General features: G+C 46.3%; 1 protein-coding gene across 1 annotated transcript in view; it reads left to right on the top strand.

The window, feature by feature from the left end:
• Positions 1-15,631, top strand: part of Eip93F (Ecdysone-induced protein 93F) — a 43,650-nt gene extending 28,019 nt beyond the window's left edge. The window contains exons 2-4 of the mRNA XM_076173244.1: positions 4,769-4,977; positions 6,947-7,091; positions 13,486-15,631. Of these exons, the coding sequence (XP_076029359.1) occupies positions 4,769-4,977; positions 6,947-7,091; positions 13,486-15,624 (2,493 nt within the window). The 3' untranslated portion in view covers positions 15,625-15,631. The remainder of the gene's footprint in view (positions 1-4,768; positions 4,978-6,946; positions 7,092-13,485) is intronic.
• The last annotated feature ends 3,534 nt before the right edge of the window (positions 15,632-19,165 follow it).

The raw sequence follows: 19,165 nt of genomic DNA, 5'->3' as shown, positions 1-19,165 counted from the left end.
TCTTATTCTTCTTTCCCTCCTCCTTTTTCTCCCTCTTCTCCTTTTCCTCCTCTTCCTCCTCTTCTTTTTCTGTATTTCCATTCTCCTCCTCCTCCTCCTTTAACATCAACTCCTCTTACCATGCCCATTCTAACCATCATCACTTGATCCTTTCAAGATGGTATCTCGATTTGTATTTCTTTGTGGGGGCTGGGGGGGGGGGCTGAGGGTCGTCACCCGATTCCGGCCAGGGAGCGGCGACCCCCTGGTCCAACTGCTTGTTCAAAATTATTCTGAGTTACCAATGAACACTGTTCACGAAGAATGATACTGTGATGAACAAATTAACATCTTCGTTCCCTCTTCTTTCGGCGGGCGATTGTCCGTCTCCTTGTTTCTGTGTTCTTGTCTGTGACCTTAAGCTGTAGCAGCGTTGACCGAAACACCCCGAGACACCGCGAAAAACAGCGAAAGATCGCAGCCGTTCGTCATTGTCCATCTCATTCATATCACACACACACACACACACACACACACACACACACACACACACACACACACACACACACACACACACACACACACACACACACACACACACACAATGCCATTCCATCGCATTCTTGCTACATGCACACACTGCTACACCAGCGGCCCTGTAGCACGAGATTATCCACAAGGATAGAAGAGCTAGTAAATTACAATCCATAATAACTATCAGCCCTTGATTTTCCCCAATGGTTCCCCATCAAATCCCCATTACGGGATATGTAATGCATAAATTTATGCCGCTAATACATTAAGGACTTTGCTTTACCTCTGTGGACCAGTCACGCAGCATTCTTCTATGATTGGAGAATCATCTCGACCCGAAGGAGGAAGCTGATCATTTTTAGCTTCTACTGTTACTCCTTTTTGATACTCGCCTTAAGTGTCTCCTTCACCACACCTATGACTTCTCCAGTGCGATAGTGTCCCCAAGGATAGAAGCGCTGGATGTCGGCGACGGAGCTCACTCCCGCCATCAAATCGGGGAGTTCACTGCTGAGTCAGAAGAACCGGTCCCTTGTTCATAATGACGTCGTGAATCTTTCTTTGAATCAAAGACGAAAAGTTCATTGAACACAGGTTGTGTTGTTCACTTGGACTTGTTGTTGTTGTTGTTGTTATTAGTGGTATTTTCATTGTCGTTGTCGTTGTTGTTGGTGGAAGTGTTCCTTTCGCTGTCGTTGTCATTGTCTCCTCGTCGTTGTTGGTGTTGTTGACGTTGTCGTTGTCGTCCTCCTGGTCGTTGTTTTCTCGTTCTCGTCGTTACTGTCGCTGTTGTTGCCATTGCTACAGTTGCCCCGGATGAATTTCCTATTGTATTCGTTGTTCTCGTTCCTCGACTTAAGACGGCTTGAGGTGCGATCAACACTACCTTGTCGCCGGAGATGCGGTCTACACCTCATCCGTACTACCATCAACCTCTCCCTCCCGCGACCAAACAAGATCGTCTCGTTGTCGCTGGAGCAAACCCTGGAAAGTTTGCCACCGAATGAAATTGTTTGGTTTCTAGGACCAAGACAGAACCTTTGATGATACAATAAACGCTTTAAGTTCATCTTCAAATACCGAACAATTCTAGTGATTGGTTTTCTAAGAATGACCTCAGCTCGTATCCATGCATGTGTATATAAATAACTAAACATGTATATATATATGTGTGTGCGTGTGTGTGTGTGTGTGTGTGTGTGTGTGTGTGTCTTTGTGTGTATGTGTGCGTGTGTGTATGAGTGCGTCGCCGGGCAAAATTATAGTAAGTATTAATTTATATATATATATATATATATATATATATATATATATATATATATATACTTCGGAGATCTCACGTTGTTCTATAACCTGACCTCAACCATTTCTTTCAGAAACATTGTCCTCTTGAAATATTCCTTTTGGAGACTGTTGATACCAAACACCGCCCCAGAAAAAAAAAGTAATAGAAAAAACACTAATTTCCTTATATTAACACCAGTAATGCCACTTGCATACTTCCTACATAGCGCAGAAATTTTCATTCCAAGTTGTATTGCACTTCATCGCCGATAACCAGCGCTTCTAATCTTTGTGTATTTATTCGTTTATATAATTCTAGTCAAGAATGCCTTGTAAGAGCACATTGAAGACTGATACATGCGTCGACCTTAACACACACACAAACACACACACACACACACACACACACACACACACTTCACACACACACACTTACACACACACACACACACACACACACACACACTTCACACACACACACATCTGGAACAAATTGAATGAGGAAACAGTGAGTGCAAAAATTATAAGAGAATTTAAGATCAAACTGGATGCTTAAAGATACAAAAGCGGGTCACTACGAGCATAGCTCTCTTCCCGTAAAATACAATTAGGTAAATACTAGGTTTGTTAGAAAATTAGAGAATAGGAAACAGGATCCAATGTTCTTTCCCGTGTACTACAATTAGGTAAATACAATTAAGTAAACACGCACACGTACACATACATACACACACGTATACACACACACACACGCACGCACGTACGCACACACACATACACAAAGACACTTTCACAGATGCGTGCACCTTCAGACAAGCAGAAAACCGCATATAAACCCACATTCATACAATGTGTCTCACGAGCATTTCTGTGGTTCGGGGGCTCAGATGCTTCTAGTACATGAGTCTCATTCTCGGCCGCTTCATTAACGCTGGAGGGTGAGGGTGGGGAGGAGGAGGAGGAGGAGGAACAGCAGCAGCCGTGGTTTAGGGCGTCCACGGTAATTCGCCGCATGAGTGGCAAAGCGGTTCTTCTCTCTCTGATCCTCCACGCCTCCTCCACAATTCCTCCTCCTCTTCCTCTTCCTCGTATCCTCCCCCTCTTCCTCTTCTTCTTCCTCGTATCCTCCCTCTCTTCCTCTTCTTCTTCCTCGTCCCCCACCTCGTTTTCGTATCCTCCTCCTCCTCCTCATTCTCTTCCTCCCAACCTTTCTCCTTTTCTTCCTCACCTTCCTCCATTTACCTCCTCCTCGTCCTTTTCCTCCTCACCCAAACCACTCCTACACACCATCTTCCATCTTCTTCCTCTTCCTCCCCACCCTCCTCCCTCTTCCTCCTCCTCCTCCTCCGAACTATCTTACATTTTCTTCTTCCTCACCTCCCTCCTCCTCCTTCTCCTCTGCAGCCTCTTCCATCCTCTTCCTCCTCCTCTTCCTTCCTCCTCTGTCTTCCACTTGGACAATAATTTTCAAGCTCCCATAATGACCGTCGTTCTCCCCCACCCCCACCCCCGCCGACCACTCTTGTTCCACTCCACACAACTCCTCAGGTCGACGCCAACCTCATGTCCGCCCCTGCTCAAGTGTGCTCTCCACTCCGACGCCCACAAGTGCGCGCGCGCAAGGGGAGGAGAGCCATGGTCATAGGCGCAGTTTGCGGATGACGACGACGTCGGTGTGTATGGGAGGAAACGCCGTGGCCGTGCGGTACAAGGGGAAAGTTGCAAAAGGTCACTTATGGAGGGCCACGAGCTTGTCAAGATTAATTCATTTGGATTCTCCCAAAGCGATTTCATAGAGGTCACGGATATATCAATGATGTCCTCAAAGATAGAAGCCCTGGTGAATAGAATATATATATATATATATATATATATATATATATATATATATATACTCGTACACACACACACACACGCACAGTCTTCTTTTGTTGCATCTTCTTCGTCTCCTTTTTCTTTTTCAAAATTTCCTTCTTCTTTTTCTAATGCCGTTGCGTCTTCTTGTCTGACGAAATTTAACTCTCCTGTCATTTGATCTCCATCTAGCTAAATCTATGTTTTCAAATTCCGCTGCTCTTCCCTTTCTTCTGTGCTACGGTGGCCTTCCGCGGCTCACTGTCTTTTTCCTTTGTTTTTGTTATTTTCTTGGTGCCATATGTACGATGTCGTTTAATGATTAATTATAATAATTCTTCTTTTAAGCTGATGCTGATGCCAAGTGGTTGATTTTATTCGGCTGAAGGAAACATTCTGGGGGCGAAGGAAGAGGGATGGTAGAGTATTCAGGATAGACCTGGGTGAGAAAAGGACCCCTTAGGACCCCCCCCCCCCCGTCCTTCTTCTTGGTCTGAGGACTATCCCTTGCCCGAAAAGAGTCGACTAGTCTTAACCAGAACAAATAGCGTAGAGCAGTATTTCTCAACCAAGGGTCCTCGGACCCCTACCAAGGGGTCCAAAGGACAGGGAACTTAACATACTAAAGTTAATCCTGTCATAGCTCATTTTTTTTTTTTTTTTTTCTTTGTGTAATTATGAATTAATAAAAAAAAATGTGCTTCAATCGAGATGTCCGGGTTTTTTTTTCTCGTTTCTCCCTGGCTAGTTGCGTCTCTCAGAATGTGGCGATGATTTGTGTGTTTCTATCACTAAATTCTTGGAAAAATTACTATATTCTATTTAATCCCGTATCAAGGGATCCCCTTAATATACAAATCGATGCAAGGGAGCCATAAAACATGAAAGGTTGAGAAACACTGCTGTAAGACACATCACAGGAGGTGGGTGGGTTTCCCCCTTCAGCTGAAGAACATCACCTGGCGTCAGCTGGACCAAAGAAAGACGAAGGTCTCCACGAAGTTCAAGAGTCCTTCGAAGTCCCCAAAAGGTCTTCTTCGAAGTGGCCGAGACAGGTTCGCGAAGTCACCCTTCCGCGAACCACGACCAGAATCTTATACCAAACTCTTTCTTTCAGCTTAACGAGGGTGAGTGCAGAGATGGAGGATTCGGCGGTGGAGGGGGAGGTCTGGATGACAAGGACCAGCCGCTGGACCTGAGTGCCAAATCGGGCGCCCTCCTGGCCGGCGCAGCGCCCCTCTTCGACCCCAACAGCCTCCTCTCCAGTGCCAGTAACTTCTTCGACGACCCCGGTGTGGGCAAAGTCGAGGTCAAAGTTGCAACCAGGTAAGAAAACGAAGGAGGAGGACGAAGAGGAGGACATAAAGGAGGAGGGGAAGAGAGGGAGAACAAAGAGGAGGACAAGGGGAAGTAAGAGGGGGGGGAGGCCAAGGCGGAGGAGCAGAAAAAGGAGGAAGAGAGGGAGGACATGGAGGAGAACGAGGGTGATGGTAGATAGGATGACAAAGAGAAGGACAATTAGGAATAAGAGGGGGAGCACAAGTAGGACGAGGAGGGGCGGGAGAAAGAGGAGGAACAGGTGGAGGACACGGAGGAGGAAGAGAGGAGGACAAATAGGAGGAAGAGGGAAAGGAGGAAGAATGGGGGAGATGAAGTGTTTGTCAGCAATTAACTGTTCATCTCTCTTTGGGGAACAATCGCATCGAAGAGATGGAGTCATAGATATTACAAGGGAAAGTATTAGGAGGTTAGCAGAATGGAAGAAAAATACGAGTTAAGAATTACGCAGCATTCCATGTTAAATGTAGTGTATATATATATATATATATATATATATATATATATATATATTATATATACATTATATATATATATATATATATATATATACATTATATATATATATATTGTGTGCGCGTGTGTGTGTGTGTGTGTGTTTCATTTATGTTCATGATTTTGATGGCTATAATTTCCTGCGCCATTTTTTAAACCATCGCTCTAATTTGTTGACGTCTTCATAGATATTCATTTGATTTCAGTAATAATTTGCTAATGTGTGAAACGTATTTGGATATAGTTTTATTTAAAGCATGTGGCAAGGTTTGTTTCATTTAAGTTGGGTTGAATCTTCAGTTATGAGATTGATTTATGCCTATTTAGGTGAGAGCCATAGAGGTCGATGTGATAAATTACATATTCTTAAAAAGTTACTGTATTAGCATGTTTATAATGTACTATATTCTCTGTTTATTTATCTATTTATTTATCTATTTACAAATATTATTTATATATTCATTTATTCGTTGGTCTATTTATCATCAATTTTTATTCATTTATTTATCTATTTATCATTCGGTAAATAATATCTCTTTCCTAGGACATTCTCAGCCGAATGAACGACTGACCTTGTTGATTAAATCTAAGTTGGGGTCATTAGATTTCAAGTTTTCATCCACATATACTTCGATCATTATACTTCCATAGCTTATGTTAAGAGGGCCAAATTAGTACATTCCCAACAAGCATTTGTTTTCTTGTTTTTTCATTTTCCTTAAAGGCTGCATCACTCTGGGCGAATTCTCGTCAGCTGTTGCGAATTCGTTTGCGTTGAAACGACGTTGATTACAATATCTTGTTTTTCAAATTTCCAACTGTCAAATTGCCTTCACGTCGTATACTGAGAGTCTGGATAACGAGCTAAAAGAAGTTAGAACAATACGAATAATGGCCATATTGTTGAAATATTCTGAGAATTGTCTAGAATACTATGAATGAAGCCTATTTCTGGCGATCTAGATTCACAACAACTGATGGCACTCTGCCTAATGTGACGCGGCCTCAAGTCATTAATACCGAGAAAATCTATTAAGAGACCATGTGCAAATAAACACACACACACACGCGTTCATACACATACACACACATGCACACACACACACACACACACACACACACACACACACACACACACACACACACACACACACACACACACACATGAAGAAGTAACTATTTAATGAAGTGTTTTTTCCTCAGTGATATATTTATAAGTTTCTTTTACATAATTGTTATATATATATTTTTTACTAATCTATACATGCATGTTTGTTGAAATACCAAATTATGATGCATGATTCATATACATAAAAGAAGATGGGAGTGGAGGGACGCAAAGATTTCCTAGAAAGTCATGAAATGTCATAAAAATTCATGAGAAGTCATGAAATGTTATGAAAGAAAAAATAATTCTGGGAACCGCAACCATAAGATGGCTCTCAAGGTCTCCTTCTTGCAGAGGACGTCGGCGAACTGACATGAGCAAACGATCGTACACAGAAGACGAGCTGCAGGCGGCGCTGAGGGACATCCAGAGCGGCAGGCTGGGCACGAGAAGGGCGGCTGTCATCTACGGCATCCCAAGGTCCACCTTGAGGAATAAGGTGAGCGGAAGGTTGTGTTTTGGGGAACTGCGGCTCCCGCGGTCTCTCTCTCTTCTTCTTCTTCTTCTTCTTCTTCTTCTTCTTCTTCTTCTTCTTCTTCTTCTTCTTCTTTTTCAGAGTCTTCTTCTTCTTCTTCTTCTTCTTCTTCTTCTTCTTCTCTTCTTCTTCTTCTTCTTCTTCTTCTTCTTCTTCAACTTCTTCTTCTCTTCTTCTTCTTCTTCTTCTTCTTCTTCTTCTTCTTCTTCTTCTTCTTCTTCTTCTTCTTCTTCTTCTTCTTCTTCTTCTTCTTCTTCTTCTTCTTCTTCTTCTTCTTCTTCTTCTTCTTCTTCTTCTTCTTCTTCTTCTTCTTCTTCTTCTTCTTCTTCTTCTTCTTCTTCTTCTTCTTCTTCTTCTTCTTCTTCTTCTTCTTCTTCTTCTTCCTTTTCAGAGTCTTCTTCTTCTCCTTCTCCTTCTCCTTCTCCTTCTCCTTCTTCTTTTCCGAGGTTTGCGGAGCTTGCAACCGCTCGGACCTCAATCTTGCGGCGGTCCGGAAAGATTCCCGCCGTCTCTTGACGGTGCTGTTCTTCATCCGTTGCGTCGTCTTCTGTCGATCGGTGAAAGGTAAACCACAAGTGTTATGTTACCGATGACTGGTAATCTGTGGAAGATCTGCCATGTGTGTGACGTTTGACAAGCCTTTTGATATGATTCAGTATTCAAATCAGTGAAGTGCCTCACAACCTGTGGACTAAAGAGGACCCGTTTAGGGCCAAAGAGGTCTGCAAGAGGACCCGCACAACGAATATTAGTGGGAATTATTGGATGCTTAGCGATTTTATTTAGTGTCGACAAATGGTCCCCAGGAGGTCAAAGAACAACAAAACACAAGTTTCGTTTACGTGACAAAAGAACCAATCAGCCAATGCCTTCGCTCGCTCTGATTGGCCAAATCCTGTTACGCGGTACCTCGTGATTGGTTTAGTCACATGACCTGCGCAGTACGATTCAGCCAATCGGGGGTCGAGGTGAAAATAGGGGCGGGGTTCCAATTGGATATCGGTAATGAAACTCCCTGTATTATGAAGTTAACCCCATCAGGCAGACGGGGTTTGTATTTTTTGTGCGCCGAGTATTCTATAAAGAAGGATTTTTTTCGGTTAATCGACAAATCCTACACTTAAATAGCTAAAATGTATATACACGAAACGGGACGCAACACCCGATGTTTCCTTCCTTTCGTACAGTTTGTCAGGTGTTAGACAAACATAATTCTAAAACACAATGACTGATGCTTTGATTCGGTTCAACTTCGCGAACTCCCCTACAAAGAGGCTAGGACGGTGCCCCATACACACAAACACACACACACACACACACACACACACACACACACACACACACACACACACACACACACACACACACTGAAGTCTTATTCCGAGTTTTATTTTTGACAAGTTTCGCTACAAGCTTAGTTTTTTTTTTTTTTCAATCTTGTAGCGAAACTAATCAAGAGTAAAACTCGAAATAAGGCTCCAGTTTTTCCTCTTCCCGCCCACTTCAACTTGTCAGAATGTCTCAACAATATATACATACATATATATATATATATATATATATATATATATATATATATATATATATATATATATATATATATATATAATGTCCTTGCAGTAACAACTATAAACAAATGCACGCCACTCTTCTCAAAAGCTACAAAACTGTTCGACAACTGTACGAAGACCCGAGAAAGTGATGAAATGTGAAATGTAAGGCACAGATCAACAACAAGAAAAATGAGAAATTATAGAACAAATGACTGGTCTAGTGAGATTTAAGCATCATAGATAAATTATTTAGAAAACGGAGAAGACTGTAAGGAGCCTACACTTAGAGGTGTTATGTACTTGCGGCCGAAGCCGTCACCTTTGCCCTCTTATGCGTTTGGAATATTGGAGCAAGTAACGGTCACTGCTGGGAATGGGAGAGAAGTGCGGGATTCGAACCCACAACAAAGAGAACGCGAGACGAACACGCCTCCGATTACGCCACCTGCGCACAATTATTTTGCAGTATTTATAAAGAAAGTTTTCCATTAAAGTGATTGCTACATTGCTCAGCACAAAAGCGTCATAAACATTTACTTTGGAAGAGGGTGAGGAGCCTACGTCAGGAGGCGCTGAGTGGCTGTGGCCGAAGTCGTCAATTTTGCCCCGTGATGCGCTTCGGGGGACGCCCGTCGTTAGGGGGTAGGTAACTACAGTCCTTGCTGGGAGTCGGAGAGGAGTGCGGGATTCGAACCCACAACTAAGCGAATACGAGACCATATTTCCGATTACGCTACCAGCGCACACATCCTTTCAGTCCAGTATTGGTTGCCCGAGGGCGTTGGTATACCGTCATCAGAAGCATTTAGTTGTGGGTTCGAATCCTGCGCTCCTCTCCGATTCCCAGCCGGTATTGTTAGCTACCTATTCCCCTAAAGTCCCCAAAGTGCATCACAGGGCAAAGGTGACGACTTCGGCCGCATCCACTCAGCGCCTCCTGGCGTAAGCTTATCCGGCGCCGCTGAGATTTGTTGAGACTTTTGTTGTTGTCTATCGTTTCACACGTATCGACTTTTCGCCGTGCGCCGTCAACGACACGACGTTGTGCTCTCAAATAACCATGGGTGTCTGTGGACGCTTTCATACATCACGACCGCGTCCAGACACCCATGGTCATTTGAGAGCACGACGTCGTGTCGTGGACAGTGCACGACGAAAAGTCGATACATATGAAACGACCCTTAAGGTGTTTCTTACGGGCAGAAGCGGCGCCAGAAATGGCGGCGACACAGTTTTCTCTTCCCGTCCAGTTTGTTTATCACGCGTTGGACAAACATAATCCAACAACCAATGCCTCTCCTATAAGGAGGCTAGGACGGTGCCCTTTACATAGAACTTTGTGGCGTGAAATTGAATGAACCATACCCTTGGTCCAACTCGTAGGTGGCATCATTCGAATTGCCCTCATCTCGACCGCCGCCGCAAGTAGCGATGCTCTAATTCACTCATCCAGCGAGCATCCTTAACACACAATAGTTTTCAAAATGGCGCTGGGGTTGCCTTCTTCCGACAAACTTCAAAATGGCCGTTTGTTTTGCCTTCTTGTGCACGTTCTTCTTTCCTTGATATGTCTCTTTGTTTTTCTTTCTCTCCTCTTTCTCATTTCATGTATTTGTTATTATCATAAGATTTCTCCTTTACCACCTCTTCGGTGTGATATTGCCACCAAAGGTCTTGGTTGGTTCTGAAAATCTATTTCTCTCTCTCTCTCTCTCTCTGTCTCTCTCTCTCTCTCACTCTCACTCTCTCTCTTTCTCTCTCGCTCTTTCTCTCTCTCTCTACCTCTCTCACTGCTTCAATTTTTCTTTCCTTCTTTCTTTCTTTTTATTTCCTTGAACAGGTGATGAGAATTCACTCCCTTTATTTGTCTCATTTATCTCTTCACTTCTGCGATTGTCTGTCTCTCCTAAGCCATTTTACTTTATTACAGCTCATTCCACTTACTCCAATCGGTTTTGTAACATTTCGTTTTATTTTTACATAATCATTCTGTTCTGATTATATCTTACTTCACCTTATCTAATTTTATTCTATTTGAATTTGATCATTTTATGTCTGTCTATATATATATATATATATATATATATATATATATAATATATGTGTGTGTGTGTGTGTGTGTATGTATATATATAAATATATATATATATATATATATATATATATATATATATAATTTTGTTTTCTCATATTCTTTTCTCGCTGTATATTATCATTAAACTTTTCGATTAGTTCGGAGACTAATTGACTTTTCCAAACTGGATGAGGCCGCCGTGGTGAGGTACTGGGGCTGTAACATCCCTCCAGGGGATAGGGCGGAGATCCTGCAGGGTTCTCTCGGAAGTGGACTTCGGTAGAAGTTCGCGGAAGCGCCGGACGACAAATGGCCCAGGGTTCCATTTTGTGGCCAAATAATTTTTGCTCGCGCTTAATGTTTACTCTTACTATTGATTCTTCGAACCAATTGTGTTTATTCACTGAATATGCCGCATTATTGTGCATTCGGATGCACCAACACTCCCTTTATTCAGAGTTGCGGTAACTCCAGACATGCCGCCATTTTGTGGCCATTCTTTGTGGTGGTTTCAACTCTCTTTATAAAGGGCCTCTACCGTCGTCTGGCGGTATGAGTCCCACTAGAGTATCAACTCGTTACGGCAGTGATAGTATCATGCAGTCTTACATTCCCGCAAAAGTTCCGGCAGAGGCTATCTGGATTAGTCACCTCGCAGAGCACTAATAACTAACAATTAAATAATAGAATATAGAACAGGACATGTTACAGTATAAATACATAACATAGTAAATATATTGCTTAGTGTAAATATTTCAGAGAGATCAAATAGTTATTTATGATTTACAAGTTAACATATTAATTGTTATAACTGAGGTTGATCACGTGACGTTGGAAGGAGCACCAAAGGGTTAAGGCTTTGATTAGAAAAATTATAATTCTGATTCTCGATGCGGGCCGGAGTATCGCCGCCGCCGTCGCCGCTGTCCGCTCTCCTCTTCCTCCTCCTCTTCTTTTTCTTCTTCGTCTTCGGCTTCGTCTTCGTCTTCTACAGCTTCTTCTTCAGTTTCTAATTTTTCTTCGTCTTCGTCAGATTTTTCCTTCTCTTTTCCTCCTTCTTCTTCTTCGTCTTTTTCTTCTTCAATTTCTTTTTCTTCGGTTTCATTTTCTTCTACAACTTCTCGTTCAGCTTATTTTTTTCTTCTTCATCCATATATATCTTTTATTATCCTTTCTCTTTATCTTCTACAGATTCCTTTTTTTAGTCTTTGTCGTCAGATTTTTCTTTTTTCTTCTCTCTCTTCAACTTCTTCAGCTTCTTCGTCTTCAGCCTCGTCGTCTCCTTCTACAGATTTTGCTTTAGTTTCTTCTTTTTCTTTTTCCTCGTCAGATTTTTCTTTTTTCTTCTTTCTCTTCAAATTTTCATTTCCAGTTTTTTCTTTTCCTCCTCTTCATCCTCCTTTTCATATTCTTCTCGTCTTTTCCTTTTTTTACACCAAAGATAGGAGAATTAATTTAAAACATGACTGAAAACGAGTCTGTTATTCACGGTTCCGCCATCAATACTGATCAAGAAGTTGAGAAGCGTACGCCAGGAGACGCTAATTAGCTAAGTCCGAAGCCGTCACCTTTGCCCTCTTATGCGCTTGGACTGGTGGGGCAGGTGACAGTCACTGCCGGGAATCGGAGAGAAGTGTGGGATTCGAACATACAACTAAGGGAGCGCGAGACCAGCACGCTTCCCTTGACGCCGCCGGCACACCGAACCGATGACGTAGCCATTTCGTCTACAAATCCCAAGTTAAAAGGAAATTTATGGGAATAGTGAGTAACTGCGCCCGAAGCCGTCACCTTTACCCTATCTTTGCGTTTTGGAGACTGTTTGGGGAGCACCGTCGCTGCTGGAAATCGGAAAGAAGTGAGTGCAGGACTCGAACTCACGACTAGGAGGATACGAGACCAGTACGAGTCTTAGGAACTTTGATGGTAACGTGTCTGTTGAATGGGAGGCTTAGGTCACTGTGACTTGGGTTTATGATTTCGATACTGGAATGGTCTCTTCAAACGAAAGAAGGGATGGAGACTGTGACCACGAAGTTTCATGTCAGTCGTATATGTTGGAGTAAAAAAAAAATTCGGTTTAATGTAGCGAACTCTCCCTATCAAGAGGCTAGGACGGTGCCCCTTACAAAGAATTTTGTAGCGTAGAACCATGCCTTTGGTCCAACTCGCTGGCGGCAGGGATCAAACTGTCGTCACCTTGACCTCCGTCGCAAGTAACGACGCTCTAACTCACTTGGCTAGAGAACTCAAAAAGGAATACTTTTGTATGTATATATAAATGTATGTGGTTTTCGCTGGCCGAACTGGTTGGAGCGTCGCTTCATGTAGCGGAAGTCAGGAGTAGGGACGGTTCGAATCCTACCCGGCAGAAAGCAAGTTAGTGAGAGCATCCTACTACGTCAAATTTCTTTATAATAATAATAATTTTTAAGGAGGCACCGTACTACTCTCTGAGAGGTGGGAGCTCGGTACACTTCATTTTTTAAACAGGTCCTCTGCTAGTGGTAATCAAACATTTTGTTTTATTTAATCTTGCTGATCACAAAGCTACACATCATTTCAAGAGACTTTGTATCATGCTCTGCGAGTTTATAATGACCCATGTTATTCAGACATATTGATGAAATATTGTGACCCTAGATTTCTGAAAAGAATTCTAGTCTTGCACTTACATATGTCCACATGGATACACTGACACGCTGTTTTTCCTCTTCTCACCCTCACGCAGGTGTACAAACTGTCCATGGAGAGAGATCGGAATAAGAAGCTTCTGGAACGACGCAACCACATTTCCCCCGACACGACCGCCCCCGTGTCGACCACACCATGCACCTCGACCACGTCGACCACATCGTCCCTACTCAACGGCTCCATGAGCTCCCTGGTCAGAGACGTCGGCGACACCGGAAGCATGACCCCGGACGAGATCTCCATCGCCGCCAACGAACACCTCCGGGCGCTCCTCCGAAGTCGCCTGGCCAAGCTCGAAGAGCGGGACGTGGCCGCGCAAGACGACACTATCAACCGGAAAGAACTCGAGACCGCCGTCAACCACCTGATGGACAACATCGCCGAACTCGCCCTGAACAAAGACAACCAGGAGGTCTCCCCAGAAGTTCTCAGCAACCTTTCCGTGCACCCGCAGTTGCGTGAGTTCATCAAGAAAATGGCCCAGGACCGATACAACGAAGAAATACAAAGAAAATCCGAACTCTCAGTGCCTGACTTCTCCTTGAACGGAATTCTGCGCGACAGTTCCCGAAGTTGCGAGAACGAGTCTGTTCTCAGCGTGCCGTCCTACGCGCCCGTTCGCAACGGGCTCTACAAAACGGAACCGGAGGACCCTGCCTCCTCCTCCTCCTCTTCCTCGGCGGCCAAAGAGTCTAGTCAACCACTCATCTCCCTCGGCCACACGAACCTCAAGGACGTCATCGTCCAGATGATCGGCCAGAAGCTCCAGCCGGAGGGAGCCACGGCGCTCTACCCGGAGACCTCGCCCTTGTCAAACGGCGGAGGGGGCCTGGCACGGAAGACCAAGTCGCCCACGGCTGCCGAAATAGCCTCGAAGAGCAACGGGGCCGCGACCACGAAGACGCTGCAGGGCAAGAAGACGACCGGGACGACCACGGGCGGGAAAGGGTCGCGTCCCAAGAGAGGGAAGTACCGGAACTACGACCGGGATAATCTGCTGAAGGCGGTGCAGGCGGTGCAGAGCGGAGAGATGAGCGTCCACCGCGCGGGCAGCTTCTACGGCGTGCCGCACTCGACGCTTGAGTACAAAGTCAAGGAGCGGCACCTCAACAGAAACAAGAACAAGAAGAGCGACGCCCCTGGCGGTGCGGACTCTACCTCGGTCGCGGCCAGCCAGGTCAAGCCGGCGATCAAGCCCGAACCGAGAAAGATCGTGCCGCCGGACACCACGACTATCGATCTCACGGCCGAGGACGAAGGAGGCAAGGGCTGCGACAGCAAGAAGGACGACATCGTCCCCTCGCCTTTCAAGAAGACCAGAACCGAAGACGGGGACTCCACGCCCATCTCCTGCAGCAGCACACCCCTTCCGCCCTACTCCTTCACGCCGCCCTTCAGCCTCTGGACCGGGAACCCTCTCATTTCGCCCTTCATACCCCCGTTCCACCAGGACCCCTTCTACGCCTCCCACATGATCCGTAAGTTCCATGAGGCGGCCTCCAGGGGACAAGACACGAGCCTCAGTTCGACACTGTCTGACAGCTCAGTGTGCACCACCACGTCCTCCCTGGGCGCCCCCATCATCAGCGCCACGAGTGAGGACAGCGAGAACGGGCCCAAACGAGAGTCCTCCCCAATCACGAGCTACCCGGGCAGCGTCCTAGACCAACTCCTCCGGACCAAAGTGACCAATGCCTTGAGCGGGTCCGTCTCCTCCCCGAGCGCCGATGTCTCCATGACTTCGGCAACGTCCACCTTGAGCCTGCTGAACATGTCCAAGGGCCTCATGGTCGAACGCGCCGCGGCCGCCGCTGCTGCTGCAGCCGCCGCCGCCGCCGCCGCGGGAGAGAACGGCCAGGAAGACCAGCGCCCTGAGCTACAGGAGGAGGATGAGGAAGAGGAGGTGGAAGACGAGGAGTCCTCCAAGGACGGCGCCAATGGGCTGCCGACGGTGCCAGGCATCCTGGCACTCAACTCCCTCTACTCCTTCCCTTCCCTCTTCGCCAGGTCCAAGCTCGAGTCTCTGGAGCCGCAAGACCTGAGTTCGCCCAGGTTCACGGCCTCGCCCGAAGTCGACGTGGTCCCCATCCCCTTAGTCAAAGCCCCAAGTCCCGCTTCCCCGCCGCCGCAAACGCCGCCGCAAACGCCGGCCACAGCCGCGGCGGACCAGGCCTGAGCGGAGCGCACAGCGCCAAGTGGGTAACAGTAATAACAATTACAATAATTACAATACCGCTGTCCGTGTCGAAACAGCGACGCTCTTCTCTTGCGTCTCGCCGCCGCGGTTAATGGTAGTGCTCCTGATGCTCAAGTTTTCTGTGTTGGCCACGGCTCCGTGCTCTGCCTTAAAGAGAACAAACGCTCCTTTTCTTTCACGAGAACAAGCCACGAGTCTCCCTGGCCTCCTTCGCTTGGCGAGGTCCTCACGCGTGAAGGTGAGGCGCTCAGCTCCTCTTTCGGCCATCGAGGAGTAAGAAGAACAAGGAGGAGGAGGAGGAAGAGGAGGAGGAGGAGGAGGAGGACCTGATGATGAGAAAGAAGAGAGAGGGTAGAACAATCCTTTCTCTCTCTCTTTCTCTATTTCTCTCTATCTGTCTCTCTCTCTCTCTCTGCCAGTCTTCCCCATGATCCCATCATCCACCCAAGCATTTCTTTCTCGGACTTCCTCCTACAAGAAAGTTCTATGGACTCCCACAACCTCCCCCACCCTTCCCCCTCACCTCCCCTCCCCCCTCACCTCACCTCCCCCCTCCCCCGATCATTAAGCTGTGCAGGCAGCAGGATAGCATTGAGTGCTGAGTGCCGCGTTCTAGCTGGCACTGCCCATCTCGAGCAGCCGCTGCTGCTGTTGCTGCCACACACACCCGAGACTCGATCCCTGTTCAACCCAGGAACCGGGAAGGATGCTTATCTTCCACTCTTTCTTGGCCCGAAGACAAGAAGCCAAGACAAGCCAAGCCAATTCTCGGTTCGTAGCCCGTCCATAATGATGTCCCGTTCGGTGTCGTTTTTCGTGTGTGTGTGCGTGTGTGCGCGCGCGCGCGTGTGTGTGTGTGTACATGTTTCGTGTGTGCTTGCGGCTGTGTCGGCGTGTGCATGTGTCGTATGTTGTTGCCGAGGATATTGTTGCACTGTTGTATATACTTTTAATGACGAGAAGAAGAAGAAGAAGAAAGAAGACGAAGAAGAAGAAGAAGACGCCTTGCCTGAACCTTGTCAACGTCACACCGTTAGCATTATCAAGACCACATAAAGCGGCACTTATTCCTCCTCCTGATCCTCCTTACCCTCCTCCTCCTCTTCCTCCTCTTCCTCCCCCCTGAAGGAAGACAAGACCAATATCGTGTAGTGTCGCTGCTTCGGCCTGAGCTGGGCGCGAAGTTGTTTTTTTCCGAAGTTAAATTATTCACATTTTTGGGAAGTAATGTACAATGGCAGACCCCCACCCACCCACCCACACCCACGACCCCAAAACTCCCACCTGACGACGCACTCTCCGTTTTCTTCCAACGTTGGGGGGAGGTGTCAAAGCCAATGCTCACGCAATCTTCATCTGCTCAGATCTATCCATCCCGCCACTGTTCCAGTACAACAACTTCGAACAAGATGATGAAGAAGACGAAGAAGAAGAAGAAGATGTGGCCCACAACATTGTTTGTTTGTTTGTTTGTTCGTTCGTTCGTTCGTCTAGGATTTCTCAGCCCTGACTGCCATCTGGACCCGTCCTTCTCCAGTGAGCCAGCCAGCTGGTGACGATATCGCCTTGGGTGCCATGTTCAGATGGCTCAGACCGGCATCGACTGCGGGTGCCCAAAGCTGGCACCGGCCTCTGACGCCACGCCCCCAGCTGGTCTTGCACCAGCTGTGATCGGTTCCCGGCGCCGCTTCCCAGCTGGCTCGCCTCTGGCACTTTCTTGATGGCATTCGAGTGTGCGCGTGTGTGCGTGCGTTCGTGCGTGTGCGTTGCTGACGTCTTCCCACGCGAAGAGTCGTGGTGGTTAACTATGAACCTGACTATTCCCCCCCCCCATACCATTCCGATTGGTAGATGGATTCCCATACCATTCCGACTGGTATACTTGGAATCCTGATCCCCGTATGTTATAAGGGCCTCCTTAGTGGTATACCGTCTGGATTCCTTTGCCGACATAATTTCTTCTAGTGATATAAGGATTCCTATTCCATTTCCTATTCCTTTTGATATAAGGAGACCAATTCTATCCCCCTTTTGCCTGTAGTACTATGGAATCCTTATCCAAAGGGATCAAGACACGAACTGAAATCGCTTTCAATCATTCCGCTGTGATTACAAATATATTATACAAACAGGGCTGCGACGGGGTTGTTGTGAAGAGAGAAGAAGATGAAGAAACCTTCTGATAGTGTGTGTGTGTGTGTGTGTTGGTGGTGGTGATGATGATGATGATGATGGTGACATTAATGGAGGCTGTGTCAGTTTGTTTAGTAAATGTCAGCCATGTCAGCCTTTCGAGAACTCAAACTCCCTCGCTGACACGCGTTCATCCGTCGGCGTCTTGGCGCTGACCAGCGACGGTGGCGCCACCGACGCGTGGTGACGCCAGAGTGAACTACTACTTTGGGGCACCGTCGTCGCCTGGCAGCCGAAAGGACAGTGAGCCATGATACTAACCACGAAACGTAGACGAAATATTTACCTTTTTTTTCCTTTCCTTTACCTTGTCTGCTTGGAGTAAAAAAAAAAAAAGGAAAAAATACAAAAAAAAAAATACAACCCCGTGAGCTGACAATCCTATAAAGGAGACTGAGACAGGGTAAATATATGTGTTACAACTTAAGTGCAATTACATCATCAACGTTCAATGGAGGTCATTCTACCCTCCAGCAACCATGTTATTACAAAGCGAGGGTGAGCGACCGACAAATGTCCTGCAATATGAGCAGCAGGACTTTTTTTTTTTTTCTTGACTAAGAATTGTAGCCTGGTGACGTAGAGAAAGAGCTCAAAATGCGAACACACCATCGGCCCAACCATAGATATCGATGTCGTTACTTTTTCGTTGTTCCCACGTTTGACTTGGAAAAAAAGGTCGATTGTCCTTTTTTTCTCCCGGTGCGGCCCTGCACTCCCCACGGCGACGAAGCGAATACCCATCGCCGCCGCTGTCGTCGTCGTCGTCGTCGTTTCCCTCCACGCCCCGAAGTCACCCATTGTCGGGGAGGTAACCCTCTCCTCTACCCTTACCCAAAAAAGGGAGTCAGGGAGGAACCAAAGGGCGGAGAGCACCCCACGGAGAGTACTGTCATCTACCAACCCCACCCTCCCAGTTTCTACACGCCAGGTGGTACAACACCCACCTTCCCCCATCTCCTCACCCTGGAGCCCCAGTGTTCGTGTGTTGCAGCTCAGCAAACCCCACGTGACCTTCCACCACTGTACCTGTGTCACTGTAAGATAAAGTCTTTCTCCACGTTTGTTGAGTGTAATGATGAAGAATTTGTTTTTTGTTTTTTTTCTTAGAAACATCTGCCAGCGCCTGTTACTACTGCTGCTCGCGTTTTCTCTATCTCGTCTGGTCCCGAAGTGAAGCTGTGTGATGGTGATGATAACAGTGATGATGGTGATGGTGGCCAGTTTCTGCGTCTTGTGTGATGCGGTGGAATAGAGACTGAGAGTTATTGTAGGTTTTACAATGTACATGGTTAATAGTGGTGACCTGAAGTGGAAATGAATTATA

This window comes from Oratosquilla oratoria, chromosome 34 (genome assembly GCF_046742065.1).
Source record: "Oratosquilla oratoria isolate Oo_2021 chromosome 34, ASM4674206v1, whole genome shotgun sequence".
NCBI lineage: Eukaryota > Metazoa > Arthropoda > Malacostraca > Stomatopoda > Squillidae > Oratosquilla > Oratosquilla oratoria.
Note: the sequence above shows the minus strand (reverse complement) of the source record. Positions and strands in the feature narration are given on the sequence as shown.